At 37.3% G+C, this 20,295-nt stretch overlaps 1 protein-coding gene across 1 annotated transcript in view; it reads right to left on the bottom strand.

Annotated features, from left to right (window-relative positions):
- Positions 1 to 19,070, bottom strand: part of ZNF804B (zinc finger protein 804B) — a 350,065-nt gene extending 330,995 nt beyond the window's left edge. The window contains exon 1 of the mRNA XM_063452468.1: positions 18,222 to 19,070. Coding sequence (XP_063308538.1) covers positions 18,222 to 18,332 — 111 coding nt within the window. The 5' untranslated portion in view covers positions 18,333 to 19,070. The remainder of the gene's footprint in view (positions 1 to 18,221) is intronic.
- Positions 19,071 to 20,295: the final 1,225 nt, after the last annotated feature.

Here is a 20,295-nt window from a genome sequence, read left to right as displayed (position 1 = left end):
GCTAAGGCGCGTAAATGTTGTTTTGATATCTTTTTACGCACAAAACCTACTGATCTCATAGAAAATAGAAATACCAGGAGGTAAAAAGAGAGATGGGGTAAAGAGCTATCCTTCAAGAACAAAGTTCCTTAAGAGGTATATTTAACACTATGAGTGCTTTTTGAGGACAAGTGTGAGTAGTTTACAAATGGTTTTCTACATTTTTGGCTGAGCAGTTCCAATGCTTCGTAGTGCCCTAAACTAATTAGCTAAGCCACATGGTTAGATTGGCATTGCCTTCTGTCACTCAAAGGTTTGAAGAATTCTGTTTATGTAGCATAATTTCAATTTTTTTCAAAAATCTGCCACACTGATTCAATGAGATGTCTAAATTTAGATTATTAAAAATGTTTTAAAAAGCACATACCAGAATATTTGTCTATCTGTAAATTGTATATGTTTATTTAATATGTAAATATTTCATTGTAGTTAAGTATCAACTCAATTTATCAACAAAATACTCTTTCAGTTGAATTTGTTTTATGTGGGTGGAATGTGTGGGGACGTTTTATATAATGCTTAAATGGGCACTCCAGATTGGAATTGACACCCACATTTTAATGAAATGCCTTGTTAATGCATTCAAAATGCAAAAAAAAGGAAAGAAAGACATCTTGATCTTCCATGTTTAATGAAAATCCACTGCTTTTGCAGGAATAGAAGAATTGGCAGATTAGTCAATCCTTATCCACCCATTGTTTTCAATAAGGGTGCTGATCAAATCCACATATAACCTCCATTAGACAACATTGCATTTATCAGGTTGCAAAAAAGCTTAATTCACGCTGATTCATGATATAAGCCACTTGAACTCGTGCAAATGGGGTCAAGTACTGCACAGCCTCTCTCAGAAAAAAAGCTGCATACAAACCCATACAAGGTATATAGGACAAGAATAGTATGCACACCTGGTGTAAGTACATGTACAAAAACCTACACACTCAAACAAATGCTTAGCTTCCACCTTGGATGTCACAAAATGCGTCGGATTATAGTGTCAGCAATATTTGCATTAGATTTTCCATATAGAAATGTTTGACACTTAGATAGCTGCACCATGGTGTTTCCAAATACAAGATGTATATTAACGGTACTTAAAGCATCACTTTATAATTTCTTAGTAAGTTGTAGTTAGCTGTGAGTGTGAAATGTGAAGACAATGAAGAAGGTACTAAGATATAGCAAAATAATGTAAAAGAATCATCTTAAAAGACCATGGAAGACAAACTGATCTCTTCAATGACTTTGAATCAAAACAGCTCACCATTGTCCCATTTTCCCAAGCTTACAAGTGACTGCAACTGTTATTATAGAAATTGGTTTGCTTTTACCTTGATATTTTTTACTTGACGAGGAGCGTCTATGGTCTACCCGAGTAAATATCTAAAAAGAAATTCCACCTCATTTTAGTGTGTTTTGTTATTGTAAAATGAAAGCAAGAATTGTAACAGAAGGACCAGCTGACTTTAAAGGTGTCTAATCTCAGGGAATGTTTGTAGCATTGTTCCTTAAATGTGCTTCTACAAATACTAAAAATAAACTTCATCCTCTCACATCCATTAAGCATCACTTAAGGCCACCACATGCAGTGATATTGGAATCCTTTCGAATCACGCTGATATCTTTTTATAGGTGTCCCAAGTTCTAGATGCGGAATTAATTAATGAACTCAATCTGTATTATTGGAAACAGGTAAATATAATAATGACTAATATTAATCTGATATTTGATTAAAAAACAGTGGAATATATATATAAATTGTATACATTTTGAAGCAATAGGACACCTTTAAATAAAATAAATTTGACAATATTAATGAGATCAAATTAATTCTGAGTTATATACCACAATGTTTGTTTATGAAGTGAGAAAATCACAACATATTGTTAGTTTTGTGTTATGTGCTCTTTTCTTAAGATGAGAAATTAAAGCATACATTCATGTTTTATTACTTAAAGGGATTTTCCATATTAGTTTTCCTGGCACAGTAGGCCCCTGTAGTGCCCCTCTCCCTCTTCCCCCCTCCCCCCCATCCCAAGTTGCTGAAGGGGTTAAAACCCCTTCAGTGACTTACCGGAGTCCAGCTCCGATGTCCCTCAGCGCTGGGTCAGTCTCCGCCTGCTCTGCATTAGACCTCCCCATAGGAAAGCACTATTCATTGCTTTCCTACAGGGATTTCAGCGACGCTGGAGGAACACGGAAGTCCAGTGGCTGTCTGATAGGCAACCACTAGAGAAGGACTTAACCCTGCAAGGTCATCATTGCAGTTTATGAATACTGCAATATTTACACTTGCAGGGTTAAGGGTATGTATTTTAACCACTAATTGTGAATATTATGTAATATAATAATATAACACAGGTTGTGTAATTCTGGTTGTATAGAGGATAAAATGCTAGAAATTATTTTTAATTGGGATAAAAAAAACATACTTTAAACTATTAACATAATTCGGTTAATACCATCAAACTGATTGCTTGTTTTTTGACTAAAGAGATAGTATCACCAATGCTCTAAGTGGTCCTTAAATGTCATTAGGGCAATTGAATTGTAAATATAAATTAACAATACATACAGTGTATGAATGTTGGAATTCATATGATCTCTTTCATTAATATTGTGGGAGAAAGTACACAAGAATTCCCAGTAATTAAAGGATATAGAACTTATAATTTAAACCTGCAGGAATCCTGATATTCAAAAAGAACATCCATTTAGTTTCCATTTGTAACAATTTCTTGTTGACTCTTATCTAGGAAGCTGCAACGTCTGTCAGTTACTCAAAGAATAATTCTTTCATGTTTGACCCCATGGTGGGACTTGAAATATCTCACAATGGGGCATTTTGTATGTATTTCATATTTCTTTTAAATTTTGTAATGTCTATGCTCTAGGTACTCATTTAGTTTCCCAGCTATTCCTGGCAGGCTGTTAGATAGGAATGAGAGCAGATGAATAACTTTTTCTTAGCATGCTATCAAATTTCAGTACCTGGGGAATAAACAGGCAAGTCACACACACAAACACATACGCACACTCTATGAAAGTCGCATTCTCTTGGTATGGTGTATGTATAAATGATTTCCATCAAAAGTGTCACAATTGTGACATAGAGGGATTTATTTACTAAACTCATCATTGTAGCAAACTGATAGCCGAATTGTAAAATAGTTTATAATAGCCAAACTGACATCAGCCGAGTTGGAAATTTGTAAAAAAAATTAATATTGCAGTTTTTTTTTTCATTTTCTAAAATTTGCTGTTTAGTAATTATACTATTAGTAACAAATTGGTGAGTAGTAGTCCCACAACATCATATATTATAGGGGCCTTTTATTCTACATAATTCAGCTTCCAGTAGGATTTCACAATTAAGATTCTTAAAGTATGCAATCCAGGTATAGAGTGCACAGACGTAAACCAGTTGAGGAGGTTCCAAAAACATTCACAGTTCCTTATTAATAATGTTTTAATACGAAAAGGTACTTCTTACTTGATCCTTACTGTCTCAATATTTATCTATTTATTTATAAAATATTTTACCAGGATGGATACATTGAGATTTTTCTCGTTTTCAAGTATGCCCTGGGTCTTTGTCCACAAAACATTGCATTGTTACAATAGGATACAATATTACAAAAACACAATACACAAGCTATATATATATATATATATATATATATATATATATATATATATATAACGGAAGATTCAAAGATAGCACTCCAGGGACTTGATAAAATGTAACTTTTATTTTACTCACTAAAACATCAAAGGTGTCAACGTTTCAGCTTGATCCCCTCAAGCTTTCGTCAGGACATCATGTCCTGACGAAAGCTTGAGGGGATCAAGCTGAAACGTTGACACCTTTGATGTTTTAGTGAGTAAAATAAAAGTTACATTTTATCAAGTCCCTGGAGTGCTATCTTTGAATCTTCCGTTGTATTTTGGCTGACAAGCACCGGGCATTGGACTACGGATCAGGTGGAGTGCAAGATTATTTGGTTTTTTTATATATATATATATATACACACACACACATATATAAATTTAATACATAACAGATAATAAATATATTCAACCATGACAGGTGCATTCTGTATTGAGGTATAGTGCCATAGATCTCTTAAAAGATTTTAGATTGAATAAAGATTTGACTGTGTCCCTGAGGTTATTCCATAATTGAGGTGCTCTGTAGGAAAATGAGGATTGAGACACTTTATTTTTGTATTGCGGTATGCTAAATATCGTGCTGGTACTGGATCAGAGGTTATAGGAGGTGGGAACAGCTGGAGAGAGCATTCTACTCAGGTAGGGTGGAAGCTTCCCAGAAATGCTCTTATATATAAGGCTGGAAAGATGAAGAGTGCGTCAGGATTCCAGCGACAGCCAGTTTAGCAGTTCTATTAACATGTCATAGTGGAATATGTAGAAGGGAAACCGTTTTTTTCTATGTTCCTTTCTTAAAGTCTGTAACAGTCATTGAAGGCTCTAAGGACCTGCCAAGAATGGGGTACGTTGACATTGTGGCATGTACAGTTACCAAACCCCCAAACTATTATATTCTGGGAGTTTAAAGTTGCTGTTTAGTATATATATATATACCAAGTGCAAACTTTGGCACTCAACCCAAACCAACATATAAAAAAACAGTAACCATCTGGATGCTCCCAAGCGTGAGGCACATAGAAGTCCTTTTCACTTATTTATTAATTATCCAGTGTCTTCAAGAAGTCATGACCAGTTGGAATCTTGCACCTTTTTTCTTTATTTGACCCATACTATTTTATGTGCTTTGCAGTGATTATAATTGTCCTGGTCTTTTAGTAAACCCTTCCATACTTTAAAATGGAAGATTGGCTGATACCCTCTCTATTAGCTTATTGAATGTCTTATGTTCTTTGATAAGTCTGTAAATTACTATTTCTGAGCATTGTCATTTTTTTTTTTTAAAGGCCAAATATAATACTTGTTATATTTACCATGGTGACCAATTGGTTTCCTGTAACATAATCCTTTAATAGTCTATTTAATCTATCAGAGCTGTTAACTAAGTTGCCAAACTGGAAACAGAGCTGCCTGCGGGAATTTTTCAGTTCAGAAATGATGGCCTAAAATTAGAAATTTAAACATTTTAGTGAATAGCAGTTTTTCAAAGCATTACATTGTAACAAACTGAAATCCAAATGGTAAAACTTGGGTGTAAAAATAGGCTAATTGGTGACTATAAATGAGTTGGAGAATGTTTTTATATCCACGATTTTATTCCAATATTTGCCTTCTAATTTGCTAAATGTGAAATTGAACATAATTAAAGGATATGCCAAAACACAGCTACTTTGTTGCCAACACTATGATAACATGTACAAAACATCATAAAAGTTGTATCTCCTGAATTTTTTTGATAAAGTGCTTTAAACGTTCATGGGTTGGCCTGGGAGTTTTAGTCACCTGCCAGATGATATTATTTAAAAAATAAAAAAGACTATATGGAAGCCCTGTGAGCTATGATCATGATTCGGTATTAGAGATGTCCCGAACGGTTCGCTGGCGAATAGTTCCTGGCGAACATAGCTTGTTCGCGTTCGCCACGGATAGCGAACATATACGATGTTCGGTCCGCCCCCTATTCATCATCATTGAGTAAACTTTGACCCTGTACCTCACAGTCAGCAGACACATTCTAGCCAATCAGCAGCAGACCCTCCCTCCCAGACCCTCCCAGCGCCTGGACAGCATCCATTTTAGATTAATTCGGAAGCTGCATTCTTTTTTTTGTATTATTTTTATTTTATTTTTTTAAACAGAAGTGTGTTATATTTGAGCATGCTAGACTGAACGTGTGTATATCATGGCTAGTTGCACTGAGGGTATGAGTATATAGCAGTACATTGTTGTGAAAGATGGCTGTCATGTTTAGGGTGTAGCTTGCACGTTATCAACTGTGTATTTATATCAGCAGCTCCACCACTAGTTATAAATCAAGTGTGAGTCGCCCCATGAGATGAGACTAGTGAATAACATAATACATGAACGGTTAAAGTAAAGGCATGTAAAGAACTATGACAATAAACTCTTTAGGAGGTGAAATAATGACATGTTTAAACGCTTGCTACTTTACGATTAGTTAATGTGCAGAGAGCAGTTCATGTGATCAAAGGCATGGTGTGGAGTATCGGCTATAGTGGGACATGCTTGGCAGGCTGCTGTTTACTGCTTGTGCTCATCCGATCCCTTCTGGGCACCAGGTGCAGACCCTGGGAATCCCTGATACCTGGAATAACAAAGGCAAGTCTCTGGCTGAGTGCCAGGTTCGCGGCTTGAGGTGGTGGAAGCTTGTTTTGTTGGGTGGTCGGATCTGTCCTGGTGGTGCTTCACGTCCGGTGCGGGATTGTGGTGGCTTAAGGTGGAGGCGAGTGCTTGACATGGGGCAGGCTCTGCATTTCTGTTTGTGCCTCCGGTCACGTCTTCGATGCCTTTTGCATTGGTGGATTTTAATGGGGACTGCTTCACTCAGCTCTGGTGGAGCTTGTTGGGGCTGTGGTGGAGCTTGTTGGGGCTTCCTGCTAGTTATTTGCTTCCAAAATTGATTAAAGAGTCTGTCCAGCTTAGACTCAATATCCTGCCATGCTTTGCTGGTACCAGGAGGACACGCGGCTGCCGCCATATTGGGAGAGTCGCAGATGAGTATGTCAGCTTGGGCGGCTGTGCTCTGTGCGTCCATTAGCTCCAGACAGCCTCTCTGGGGTGGACCGGGATAACCCCCACCGGTCCGAGGGGGGGGGGGGGGGTAACTGAGCTCCTGCTGGGAAGTAGCTGCTCCTGGGCATCCCAGGATCGGGAGATCGGCCGCCTCTCCCGCCCGGTGAGCACCAGGCCACACTTGCCACGCGGAGGTAAGTAAGACTCTGTTGAGTTGATGACCGCTATAAAGCATGTCGGGTCGGTCAGGTAGAAGCAACATTGCTGGGTCATCCCCTTCTGGGGTGAAATTCACTTGTTGATAGCTGCTTAAAGTGAGATATTGAGGGAGCTCACACGAAGTGCGTCTTTCCTCCATGACAGCTAGGCCCCGCCCCCCGGAAGCTGCATTCTTAGTGAGAGGAGGGACAGTGTAGCTGCTGCTGATTTAATAGGGAAATCGATAGCTAGGCTAGTGTATTCAGTGTCCACTGCAGTCCTGAAGGACTCATCTGATCTCTGCTGTAAGGACAGCACCCCAAAAAGCCCTTTTTAGGGCTAGAACATCAGTCTGCTTTTTTTTTTTATGTGTAATCTAATTGCAGTTGCCTGCCTGCCAGCGTGTGTGTCAGGCTCACAGCGTATACTGTGCCCACTTTCCCAGTGCCACCACTCATATCTAGTGTCACAATAGCTTGCATTTAAAAAAAAACAAAAACTTTTTTGACTGTAATATAATAGCAGTCAGTTTCCTTCACGCATGTGCGTTTCAGGGCCTGCCAGGGCACAGTGTCACACCAGTGCAAGTAATATCTGGTGTAACAGTAGTGTACATTTAAAAATAAAATACAGGGGGCTTGTTGTCACCTTTTGGGGACCCTTGGTGTTGTACGTGGCTGGGTGGAGGAAGAGACCTTCAATGACATCAGTGAGGACAAGGAACGGGACATGGCTAGCTTGGTATCCAACCTTGTGCAAATGGGGAGTTTGTGGTTGTGCAAATGGACTGTTTGCGGTTGTTTGCGGTGCGTTAAACGGGGAGTTTGGTCTGTCACTGTGAAGCGGGCGTAACCCTTACACTACCTGATCGATACAACATCATACCTGATGTTTTAAAGCACGTTATTCCAAACAATTTAGGAATGTTAGGTGATTTATGCCCTTTATGGATTAAAACCAGACTCTGCATCAACTATGTAATTTCCCATGGGAGTTTTGCCATAGATCCCCCTCCAGCATGCCACAGTTCAGGTGTTAGTCCCCTTGAAACAACTTTTCCATCACTATTGTGGCCAGAAAGAGTCCCTGTGGGTTTTAAAATTTGCCTGCCTATTGAAGTCTATGGCGGTTCGCCCGGTTCGTCCGTTCGCGAACATTTGCGGAAGTTCGCGTTCGCCATTCGCGAACAGAAAATGTTATGTTCGCGACATCTCTATTCGGTATTATTGTGTAAATTTCAAAAATAAAATGTCTGCTGATCTTTTACTTCTACATACTATCCTACCTCGGTTTCATTTTTCTATTTCCATAAATTTTCAGCAATAACTAATTTTCTTCCAGTGGGAACATCAAGAAGGAAATCAGCTCTATTCCCAGTGTTAATTCAGTTCTATTCTCCAGAGGGTTTGAAAGCTCTCATTCCATATGTAATTCTCTGCTCATTCCGATTGTTAAGTACATTAAAAGCATCCAGTTACCGAGGTAATTTTGACTTTTGAGAAATATTATCAGCTTTAGCAACAGAGAGAGTAGAAGGTGAAATAGGTTTTGTAAAATAAGTACTGCTTTTCAAATAAAGTAGAAAATGATTTAAGATGAATATAACGTACATTTGCAGTGCACAATTATTTTTCCTGCTATACATGATGCTTAAAACTAATTTTATTTGTATCTACTTTTGTCGTTGGAATACTAATTAGTCAATGCAGAATATAGGAATTATTATTTAAATACTGACAGTTGTCAATATGAATGGAACTGATTTAATCAGTGTTAGTAGCTGGGATTAGTATTGAATCTAGCCATAAATGCGCAGTGCATTATGTGAATAAGTATTAACAATTTGAAATCAATCTAAAAGGCATACATAGCAGAGTAGTAAAATTAGTGGCTAATGAAGGTAAAATAAATGGAGCATATTTTAAATTCACACCCTAAAAACCCAAACACCCTAAAAATCTATGACCATTGCATAGATTATTCTGGGAAGATTTCTCGGTATATGTCTTATTTTTCCATCAAGATTATAATAGCAGCAATTTGCAAGAATTTGCAATTTGCTGCACCGATTAGCCCACCACACCCAAACACATCACTAGGAGATTGGGTTTTCCTGAAGACCTAGTTGTCTTCAATTCCTGAAATTACCGAGGGAAACTAACCACTAACTCAGATGAAGGAGGTATTCTATAAGTTCCTTTGCAAAGCTAAGTTATCTCTGACTATAATGGGATCAGAACTCCTACGTGCTTGAGAAATCTTGAAAGCACTTGAAGATTTATTCAATGGTTACGTTATAATAGGCTCTTATGAGTCAAGTCACATTGACAATGGTCTTGAAACTTGTTGTCCACTGTTTGTTTATAATGGTCTGAATATGTAAGTCTAGACATTATTTATAATGCGTACAGGGATAGCTAAGTCATATCTTGACAAAGTATATAACAATACCAAATAAGTAGACTACTTGTAGATTCTTACATAATATATCTGAGCCCGCAACTCTGAGTTTGGATTTGTTACTGATTTTAAAGGGACACTGTAGGCACTGTAACTGCTTCACCTCATTAAACTGGATATGGTGTCTGGAGTCCAGTGGCACAATCCTTCAATTCAATATTTACCGGTTTTTAATGTTTATAAAACATACACAAAATGTTTTTTTTAAAAAGCAATACATGATTAGATTGCAAATCGAGCACCACCAATCCCCAAGTAGCCTAACACACCAATAATATTCTCAGAACATATTTTTTTTAATTTTATTTTTTTATTCTTAATTTTTGTTGTGCAGATGGGTACAACGATGCCTACATTGCCACAATAGCATAAACAAGCGTAGTCGGATCACACATAGTATAACATAAGTATGGCATGTGTGATAGTAGCACATTTTTATGATAATAATTATCAAGCATCAATTTTGTCTGCATATGTAGCTTAGTGAAGATAGTGAAAGACAGACGAGAGATTATCAATGTATAGAATCACAGTGATTAAATTAATGTTGTCTGTACAGACTCACTAAACAAAGAGCATATGGCATTGAGGTTAAGATTAAGATTATAGGCCTAATGTAGGTACTCGATAACAAAAAGAAAATTAAAATAAAACAAAAGAAACTGGAAGGCATATACACTCAGATAGCATCAAAACAGGACATATTTACTGTGAGCTATTCGGACTGAACCTGTGAGATTATGTTATTAAGGAAGGTTAGTCCATGCCAGTCACCCAACGCCTACCATGGAGGCCTGATGTGCAAGCCCAGGAAGCAGCTTTAGGTGGATGCTGCCTAGCTGTGAGTCAGCCACCACGATTTGTACGCTTTTTCTCTGGTCTTGTGTGCAGATGCCACATCTGAAACAGTCCCCGGGAAGAGCTACACGTTGCTGCAGTTCGATCCCACGTGTAGGGCGTCACCGTCTACCCCTTCTGCGCTGTTTTCGACGGGGCCTAATCTGACCTGGTCTGGGAGCTCTTGTGGTGATGCTGTTATGGGGAGAGGTAGACCTCTATGGTTTTGCCTCTATTCCGTCTCCGGTCTCCAGCTTCTCCTGCAATCTTCTACAAAATTCAGCAAATAGCTGATCGATTCATGACAGCTGGCTGTCACAGAACTGTAGTGGGTCAGCGTGGCGAACTGGAGCCATTTCCATGCAGGCAGCCGCCATCTTAGGTAAGTAGAGTAGCGTTTCAATTTCAGTTTGTACTCCGGTGGGCCTGGAGCTAAGCGAAGAATGTAACTGTGGGCGACTGGGATAACCCCCACCAGTCTAAAGAGGGGGGAGGAGGATAGTTGTGTACAGTAGTTGCTCCAAGGATCTGAGAGCTGGGAGAGCAGCCGTCTCTCTTCAGCTCAGCTTGGTGTAGGCCGCAAGCCTCGGTTCGGGCAACCCAGTTTCAGAAATGCTCGTGTGGGGTATCCCCTGGTGCACTAGTGAGTCCTTGGCATCCTGCTAACTCTCTGAGAGAGTAAACATTCTCGAGATCCTCTCGTAGTGTTTTCACTTTTTGGTCCTCCTATGGTCATGCCTCCAACATCTTCCTCGTTGGTTGGGGCAGAAGAACTTATCACTCCATTTATATTTTTACATAATTTTATAAATTGTTTATACTTATTTGATATTATGTTTATGTGAAGCTTTCTATATGAGCAATATCTGCAAATTGATTAGGAAATACATTGTTTAGGATGTATGAGTTGTGATGAATCAGATACTATGTAGTAGTATTAAGACGTGTACTAGTGTTCAGCAATTGGCCGATGTTAGAAGAGGCTATTGAAACACGAGGTATTGAAGCACCACATCATCCTGACGAAGGGGGGCATTCTCCCACAAAGTGCATAGATGCGAGGTGTGACTGTAGGTGGACCTGAAAGTTAAAACTTACTATTAGAGGATCTGGGGAATTGCTACTTCAATTCCTTTCTCTGAGAGTCAACAGTGAAAGCCATTCATTGTTTAAATGTTCAACATTACCTCTGGTGAATGTATTTTAAACTGTTTTGCAAACATTGAAATAAGGATAAATTCCCAATTGGAGCTTCTCTTGTTCTCTTTGCATTCCATATAGGCATGTATTTATGCTTAATGCTAATCAAAAGTCCCCGGTAGCTCATCCCCTCTTTGCTGTTTGGGCTAATTAGGAAGCATTAGCCTGAGCAGCAATGGCAGATATGATTGGCTGAGAGTGACAGTTGACCGTTTTCCATCCATTGCTGTAATGTATTGTTATGTCTAAAAGGTGTATAATCTCTGTCTTAGCCATAACTCCAGTGGCGGTGGGGAGGGAGGGGGGGAGGAAGGCGGGTATGGGTTAAACTGCACAAAAATGGTTTAGCCTTGAATGACAAGACATGGGACTGCAGGCACTATGACCAAATTAATGAGATGAAATAGTTTTAATGCCTACAATGTCATTTTAAAGCCCCTATCTGGGACAATAAAAAAAATGTGCATATGTTTTAAATGATTTCTTGGCCATGGAAGTGAATTTGGATTCTCTTAGCAGAGTAAAGGTTTAATCTACTTACTGACTTGCAATATTTGCATAGATGTCAGTTTAGAAATGGCTAGTCAGTAAGCCCTTACTCTGCTAGGAGATTTCAACCCATGGTATTGGCTAAATGAATCCATAGTATCCAATCCAATGTTCAGGAAATTACATAATGTCTTAGCCTCAAAGCTTCATGTAGGCTGATATAACTGAATGTGTTTTCTGAAACTATGAGGAGGCATACATGGTAAATTAGCTGTAAAAAGTTCATACTAAGTACTTTGAAATTGATATATAAAAAAATAAGACACATTTTCTTTTCAGCATCTGCTTTTTTAGTATCGGTGCTCTAGATCAAGCTCTCCACTGATCTCAGAACAGACAGATCTACCTGTACAACCTACAGGATGCCTCTAGGTAACTGTAGATGTTCAGTTACAAATATATGAATGTACAGCACTGATGATAGCTATGTCACAAGACAGAAAAAAAATAATAAGAAAACGTAATTATATATATATATTTTATACTTAGTAGCAAGTAATAAACTCACATTTCCTAGAGTAACTTAGTGCTCTTCATAGAAGCCTTTGGTGAAACAATGCTCATAGATATTAGAACTAGTCTTTAGGTTCACTCAAAGGCAAACAACTGGACATTGATAAGTGTATAGAAGAACACCAATAGGGTTATATTAAACTCTTATGATCTACATAATACTCTGTGCAGAAGCATCAAGCAGTACAATCCACACCCTATGAATTATTGCTTCCCATAATGATTTCTGCTAGATATAACCATATATGTAAAAATAATTATATATACCATCTTTACAGCAATTATGCATAATTTAAGGAAGTAAATTATTCTGGGAGAATTTCTTCGCACATTCAGCTGAGCCACTCACTGCTCAGTGTAAAAGATACTAGATATTATATCCCTCCGTATAGATATATTCCAGTGAGTATCTCCACAAAAATAGATGTTTATCATACCTTAGTTGAATAAACAGTCCAGACATAAAATATACATTTAAATCCACAATATATATTAAGAATGAAGTGTGCCACTGAATAGTATTTATATAACACCAGTGTTTGCTAATTAGTATATCAACCAGGAGGATATAACATACTTCCATCATCCTCAAGCTATTGTGACTTAGAGGACTCCTCATAACCAAACAGTCATTCATCTTGCATCACTTTTCTCTGGATTACTGCTAGAAATAATATTTTTTTCTGGGTTATCCATATATGCTTGGTTCCAAGGAAACCTGTGTATATTTTTAGTGAATAACCACATAAACAGCTATTTCAACATCTATTATGACTGGTACCACACAATTTTTTGCAGTTATATCCTTACTGTTCCAGTGATGCTGTAATAGTTACTGCAGGATCAGCAATGATATAGAAGTGGTTTAGCTTCAATCATCTATAATCAACAGGTCAAACCTCAAACCTCAAACAGGCATCATAGGGCCATTGATAATCAAGTCCTTACTTAGAGTATGTTCAGCATGCACTCATACTTTGTGAGATCACTTTGATAGTATCAGATTCTGAATTGCTGAATTACCCACTGCTTTATTTTATTATTGATTATTGACAGATGCATAAATATAGTCAGGGTAAATTCTCTGCCAGCATTTTAACAGAATGTTAATACAAATCAAAGCATAAATACATCTTTTTTTTTTTTTTACTATTCTTATCAGGATTTTGTTATCGATATTGGATGCATTTATTAGTATACAAAAATGTAATGTAAGTAACGAAAATTGACTAATTTTATTATATAGTATATGGATGGAGTGCTGCACACAAGTAGCAAATATTTTGGAACACTGTGGTGGGGATCCGCCAATTATCAATATCAATTACAGGTGAAGATCCACAGGCATCACAACGTAGAGTGCAATATCAAGAATGTATTGTGGTCAAAAAGACAAAAATAAAATATTTTTCATTATTATTTTACTTTTATCTTTTTGACCACAATACATTCTTGAAATTGCATGCCTGTGAATCATCACCTATCATTTCTTCTATATATATTATATATATCCCTGGAGATACATTTACTATATTTAGGGGTTATTCACTAAAGACATAATCAAAAATAAATATTAAACTGCAGAATTAAAATAAATAGATAGATATTGCTGTGCAGGTATGTTTTTTTTTAACTCAATTAATCTATCTTGACCTACATTTTCCAATCAACGTTTTATTTTACAAAATGTACTATTTAGTGAAAAAAAATTCTTGGTTTGATCTCCTTAAAACAACATTAATCACAATTTGCTACTTCTGCCATACTGTATTAACCTTTTCACCCTGTGGGTAATCTTTGATGCACTGTAAGGTAAGATTGCTTTAATTTCCCTAGGTACCCACTGTAAATAAATACAAGAGTCTGTAATGTACAGACATGTTTTCTTACATATGTTTTTTTTTTTTAACATTGAATCTATGTTATCTTGTTACATACTGATATGAGTAGTAACCAGAGCTATTTGGAAGAGAAGCCCTTGAGACCCCATATCACATCACCTTTTACTTCTCTTCTTGCATCTTCTGCATACTTATGGTGGCTTCCAAATCATTATGTGTGTATGAATAGGAATGACTGTGTTAGTGTTAATTTGATTTTCGAAGATTTCCTTATTAGAAACTAATTATTTTCTTATTTTAGGTGTAAATTATATTTTGATTTGCTTGACATAAACATTCCTTCTAACATGTATGTATCGCTATTGTGGACCGACAACATCTAGCTTTATACACAAGCTGAAAGAGCATACATCCCCTACCAACTGCGTGCTGTGAACGTCGATGGCAAAAGATGATGAGATATGTAACTCAACAAGGGTGGTCTGGAAAGTTTGCGAAACATGTTTTATGGAAGAGAGACCACACAGATTTGCTTGGGTCAAAGCAAACACTGAAAACTCTAAACAGATTTATTTCACAATTTTTCGTCACCAATATTTGGTTTTATAGAGCAGGTGTATAAATCAGATGATTTGTCCATGCCGATCGTACTTGACCCCAACATGCTTTTCAATATGTATATATTGTTCTTGTGGATTGACATACTTTGGTAAAGACTATCTTTATTGGACTATCTGATTTCAACTCCCCCCACCCCCTCATCACAAGTTCAATGTAAATATCAGCAGCAAAGAATCAGAATGATTGATACCCAACAGTGGAATGTCAAGCATCTACCAAACATCCAGATTTGATTAGGTCCAGTATAGGCACTGACAAATACACTACTTCTTATGTGTTCCAAGTCTAATTTTTTTGGCATCTCATCTACCTGTTTAAACACAATCCATTAAATGACTGTATAATCCCTCAACTGCCAATAGAATCAGTTCACAATGGCAAGATTTGAAACTAAGTTTCTCCATCAGAAACATTGCTATCAACGCCATGGCTAGTAATTAACATATATTAAAAATGAAAAAATAATTGAAAAAACTTAAATGCTGTATGTAGAATACAATTTCCCAACAGCTGACTAACCTAATCAGACTGTTGGAAGGAAAAAGCAATGTGATTTCATTATGAGACTGAAGCTTCAATTATAATCATAATCATGGTTTAATAATAAAAAAAATAATCAGGGTTTTGTATCATGGAAAAGTACGAGTGTGTGGTGCTTTGAATGAGCAAATAAATAAAGATATATTTAAAGTATTAAGTAAGTGTGTGCATGATTGCACATTTTTGGAGGGTAACGCATTTGTTTAATAACGTACTCATAATATTTGTCTTTGTCTACCCCACGTAAAGAGTACACTGTGGGAGGATGGGCAGCATACTCGAATTATTATATTGCAAACAATGCAAGCCTCAGCAATTAAATGGCAATGGTGAAACTACTGAACATATCCCCTAGGAATGATGAAATGTGGAGGGGTTTATTCAATAAACCGGGAGGTGAGGAAGGACTTACTAAGTTAGGTGAAAATAACTTCAAATCAAGTGATTTGGAAATGTTCATTCCAACTCTGCAGACTTCTGTAATTTTGGACTGGATTTCGTAAGATGCTCCTCAGAGTACCACAACTCACAATTTAGTTCATAGACTCTAAAGTTTGTCACATTGTTGTCAAGTGTGTGAGGAATCCCTTTGATCCCTGAAGCAGACATTAGAATGTGAAATAATATGAGATATAAATAAATAACAAGAACTATAAAATTCAATGCTTCTAAGTATTACTGAAACTCAAGTGCAGGGCATTATTTCACCAAACTTGAAAGTGTTGGGTGGTATTGCTTTAACTCCTTAATGACCGAAGGTATGTCAGATATGTCCAGTTAAGAAATGTGTACGATCTCAGGTTTCTACGGTGTTAAAAGTGACAGAGCATGTATTGCATTTCCTCGAAGAGTTAAAATCAGGCGATATGTACCTAGCATATAGGCATACCAGCTGACCACTTACAATGTGACAGATTTACAGATTTTGATGTGAACCCTACATTAATGTTATCCCCTTGACAGTTCCAAAAGAGTAGCATGTTATTATGGCTTTCTACATCTCCTTTTCAACCTCAGAGAGCTTATAGATTTCCCTAAACACTATCTTTTGACAGCGGTTCAAGCAGATTAGGTTGGTTCAGAGAACATCTGTGAATTTAGGTTAATCTTGGGTCCCAAAGATGTCATGTATTAACCCCTCCAGCCACACGGGAATGATAAAACGTGGCGATTTCGGTTAGGACTGAAAGGGTTAATAGCGATATGCACTGGCGAAAGTGTGGATGCATTAACCTTTTCAGTCTCAGAGATGTCACATAAAGTGGTCAGCAGAAACCCATCCTGTTTCAGGAAAGGATAAAATGTGGGATTATTGTAGAAATGAAACAATCTTGAAAATTGCACATTAAAGAAAGTGTGTATATATTAACCCTTTCATTCCCAGCAATATCATGTGAAATAGCTATGTTTTAACCGTTTCAGATTCTATAACGATGGTAAAAGGTGATGTTCTCCGTGGGACTGAAAAGGTTATCAAAAATACATCATATAATAAGAACAGTTGAAGAGGTTAAATGTTTTATTTGCAGGTGATCATAAAATAATAGTTAAAGAGAGTAGAATGCTAATAATATGTGCTTTGGGAAAAAAAAAAAACATATATTTTTTTTAATTATTGAAAGGGACATTAAAGAGGCTGCCTGCTTTTTGTAGGAGAAATGGTTAAGTATTTTACATGCAGGGGAGATACGCAAGGATGATTTAGTGACCTTTCAGGACTTTGCAGCCTCACACAGCCTGCATGCAGGTTCCCCAGTGATGTGGTAGCACATCTTTAGAGGGAACCAACTTTAAGCAAGACTAGTTCTTCCTACATGAATTCTGTGTGTAAACTTCGGTTGATACATCTGACTATTTGAAAGAGGTATGAGAAGGACAAATGTTACTATAAGCACTATAACAACAACAGAAGAGTATTTAGCAGACCTAAACTTTCACATTGTAGGACATTTAGCATAACCTCAAGAATAATGTAAACTACCTGATATGTACATGCAAAAAATGAAGCCTTTTTCTTTAAATGTTGAAAGCTGCTAGGCTTGTTACATATTTAGCCAGAAAGTCACTTTGTGTTCAGTGTTTAAATATTATAAACCCATACCAAGTGAGCACTACAAGAAATATATATGTTTTATATTTCCATATTATAATAAATATAAAGTATGAAATAAAAAACAATACCTACTCTGTAAAATTTGGGGATGCACTGATGTTAAAACAAAAAATCCCATAATTACATTTTTTTTTTTATCTCATTAATCATTGGCAATTTAGCTATCCTGGATCCTAAATTCTCATGATGCCCAATCAACCACGCTGGCTGAACGTTATGGTAATCTATTCCAAAAACTGTTCAAGTGCAAACTATAAGCCATAATTTCTATCAGGGATCCCTATTTCTATTTTAATCAGTCTATCCACCTCCTCACCATGAATTTTCAAATCAACAAAATATTTTATTTATATTTTTTAGAAGGGAAATGTTTAAATTTAAACAGAGCTTTTAATGGGCACAGCGTATTCACAGCAACTACCTTTATATCGCCAAACAACTTTTTTTCAAGATTACAACACTGACACATTTCCAGACCATGTCCATGCTGCCAAGTAGCAGCACAGGCTTAGATATGCAACTACATACACCAACACATTGCCCATTTGTGTATCAATCTTATAATGAAATACCAAAAAATTATATATCATTACATAAAATGTCATTACCGGTAAGGTGGTGCCAGTCTTACGGAGAGGGCCCCTGAAAACTCCTTTAATGCTACGGAAGTGCCCATTGCTTAGATGAGTAGAGCTGATAACAAGGTAGTAGCACGCCATACGGTCCTCTGTCTCCCATATGTGTTTATCCAGGGCTCGGCAGCTCTAGCAGTTATGCAGGCTGGAGATACAAACATGAATCCCTTGCATCTAGAGCTGAGATGACTGCCAAGGCTTTGCTAAAGAAAATCTGAAAAGGAAAGCAGGGAAAGAGAGACTTAACCGATGATGCCTCTCTGTCTTGTGGTCAGATGTTGCTGCTTCTCAACTGTCTCCTCCACCAGTGGATAAAGCAACAAAGCATGGAGATCCGTAATCCCTACTTTGAAGAAGCGAAATCCTAAAAACCTAAGTGAGAGATGAAGATTTCAGCTGTCAGTGGTCACCCATGGATAATAGCAGAGTCCCCCCTTTGCATGCATGTGGTGGGTGACACATCCAGTTATCCTATGTTAGCAGCAGTCCATGACTTAAGTCCTCACCGTGCTGCTGCAGGCAGTTCATCCCAATGCATGCACCTTCAGCTTGGGAGTAAGATGTGATCCTTATAAATGTATCTGTCCTCAAAATTCTAGAATTCTGAAATCACACAGAGTGGTCGAGTTCCAGGAGCATTGTTTGCAATGTGTTTCCCTGGACTAAAGAGAGGAACTGAATGATGTGTGCTTATCGTTACTGAAAATTCAGCATTTTTTTTTTTTTTCAATCTAGCTACTGTGTAAAGATGACTCTCATTTGCTGTGGTTAACTTTCAGTATTTCTGCGTGTTTCCATATATTTGTGTGTCGCTATGCTGGGTCTTTGTGTGAGTGCCAGGCTCTGCTCTCCACCCACATTCTCTCTCTCTTTCTCTCCCTCTCTATCTCTCTCTCGCTCTTTTCTCCCTCCCCCTCTCTGTCTCTCTCTTTCTCTCTGCTACCTGCCAGCTTTAGCCCTTGCTCAGTATTAAGCAGTAGGCAGTAACGGCAGCAGAAGCAGCATCCCAGCTGGCTGTTACATTGATCAATTCAGCCCTAAATAGCATATAAAAGAATGCATGAGAAGGATCAATCCCTTTTGTGTTATAGAATTCCTCCAACCCATGCCACTCACAGGCTTGCTTTATTCTTTAAAAAAAATCACACCAAGAAACACAACTTATGAATGTAAAATGTATATCTAAATATGTATATATATATATATATAGACACACACACACACAAATGAGTGGAGGTATATGGTTTATAGATTAGATAGAATAGAATAGAATAGAATAGATTGATAGATAGATAGATAGATAGATAGATAGATAGACAGACTAATAACATTTGTAAGGGTTTGCTCACTAAACAGTTAATTGTGGTGACTGCGTTGCAAGCTAGGTTGGATAAACAAGATTTTCTGTTTAACAACTATCTCTGCTGTTTTAGTCTATATTTCAAGATTTCTAGATATGGAATATCAGTTTTAGAGTCACCATAACGTGATATTAGTAGTAGTATCCACGGTGTTAGCAATGCGGGAGTCTCTTTATTTATCTCCGTTGGCTGCTGTTGCTTCTAACGATTAACCCTTTGATGAGAAGTGTTGGTAAAATTCCTTTATATTATGAAAGTCCTTTCAAGTCATCTGTGCTAAAGGGAAAATACATTCTCCTATATAATGTAGCTTACACATAACAGCTGCTGCCAAGCAGAATAACTCCCACTAATCTCAGGCAGCCCAGAAAAGGTAAATCCCAGCTCTGCGTTGAGGTTAGTGGTTCACATACTGGTATCATTCTCAATGTCCATTGCAGTTTCTTATGCCTCGTGAGGCTATGAGAGCCAAGGCTTTAAAACGTGACCTGTCTATTTGCTACATAGACATTCTATGGTTATTTCCATTCCAAACTCATCTATATACACTGATAAACATGTATGCAGTGGACCCCTACAGGTCTTTAGGATAAACATTTCAAAGCAATGCTTAATATATTATAACTCTAAGTAATAATTAAATGTTTGTTTGAGTAATTGATCACATGCTTACTGTATGGTGCAGG

Source organism: Pelobates fuscus, chromosome 4 (genome assembly GCF_036172605.1).
Source record: "Pelobates fuscus isolate aPelFus1 chromosome 4, aPelFus1.pri, whole genome shotgun sequence".
Taxonomy (NCBI): domain Eukaryota; kingdom Metazoa; phylum Chordata; class Amphibia; order Anura; family Pelobatidae; genus Pelobates; species Pelobates fuscus.
This window is presented reverse-complemented; position numbering and strand designations above follow the sequence as displayed.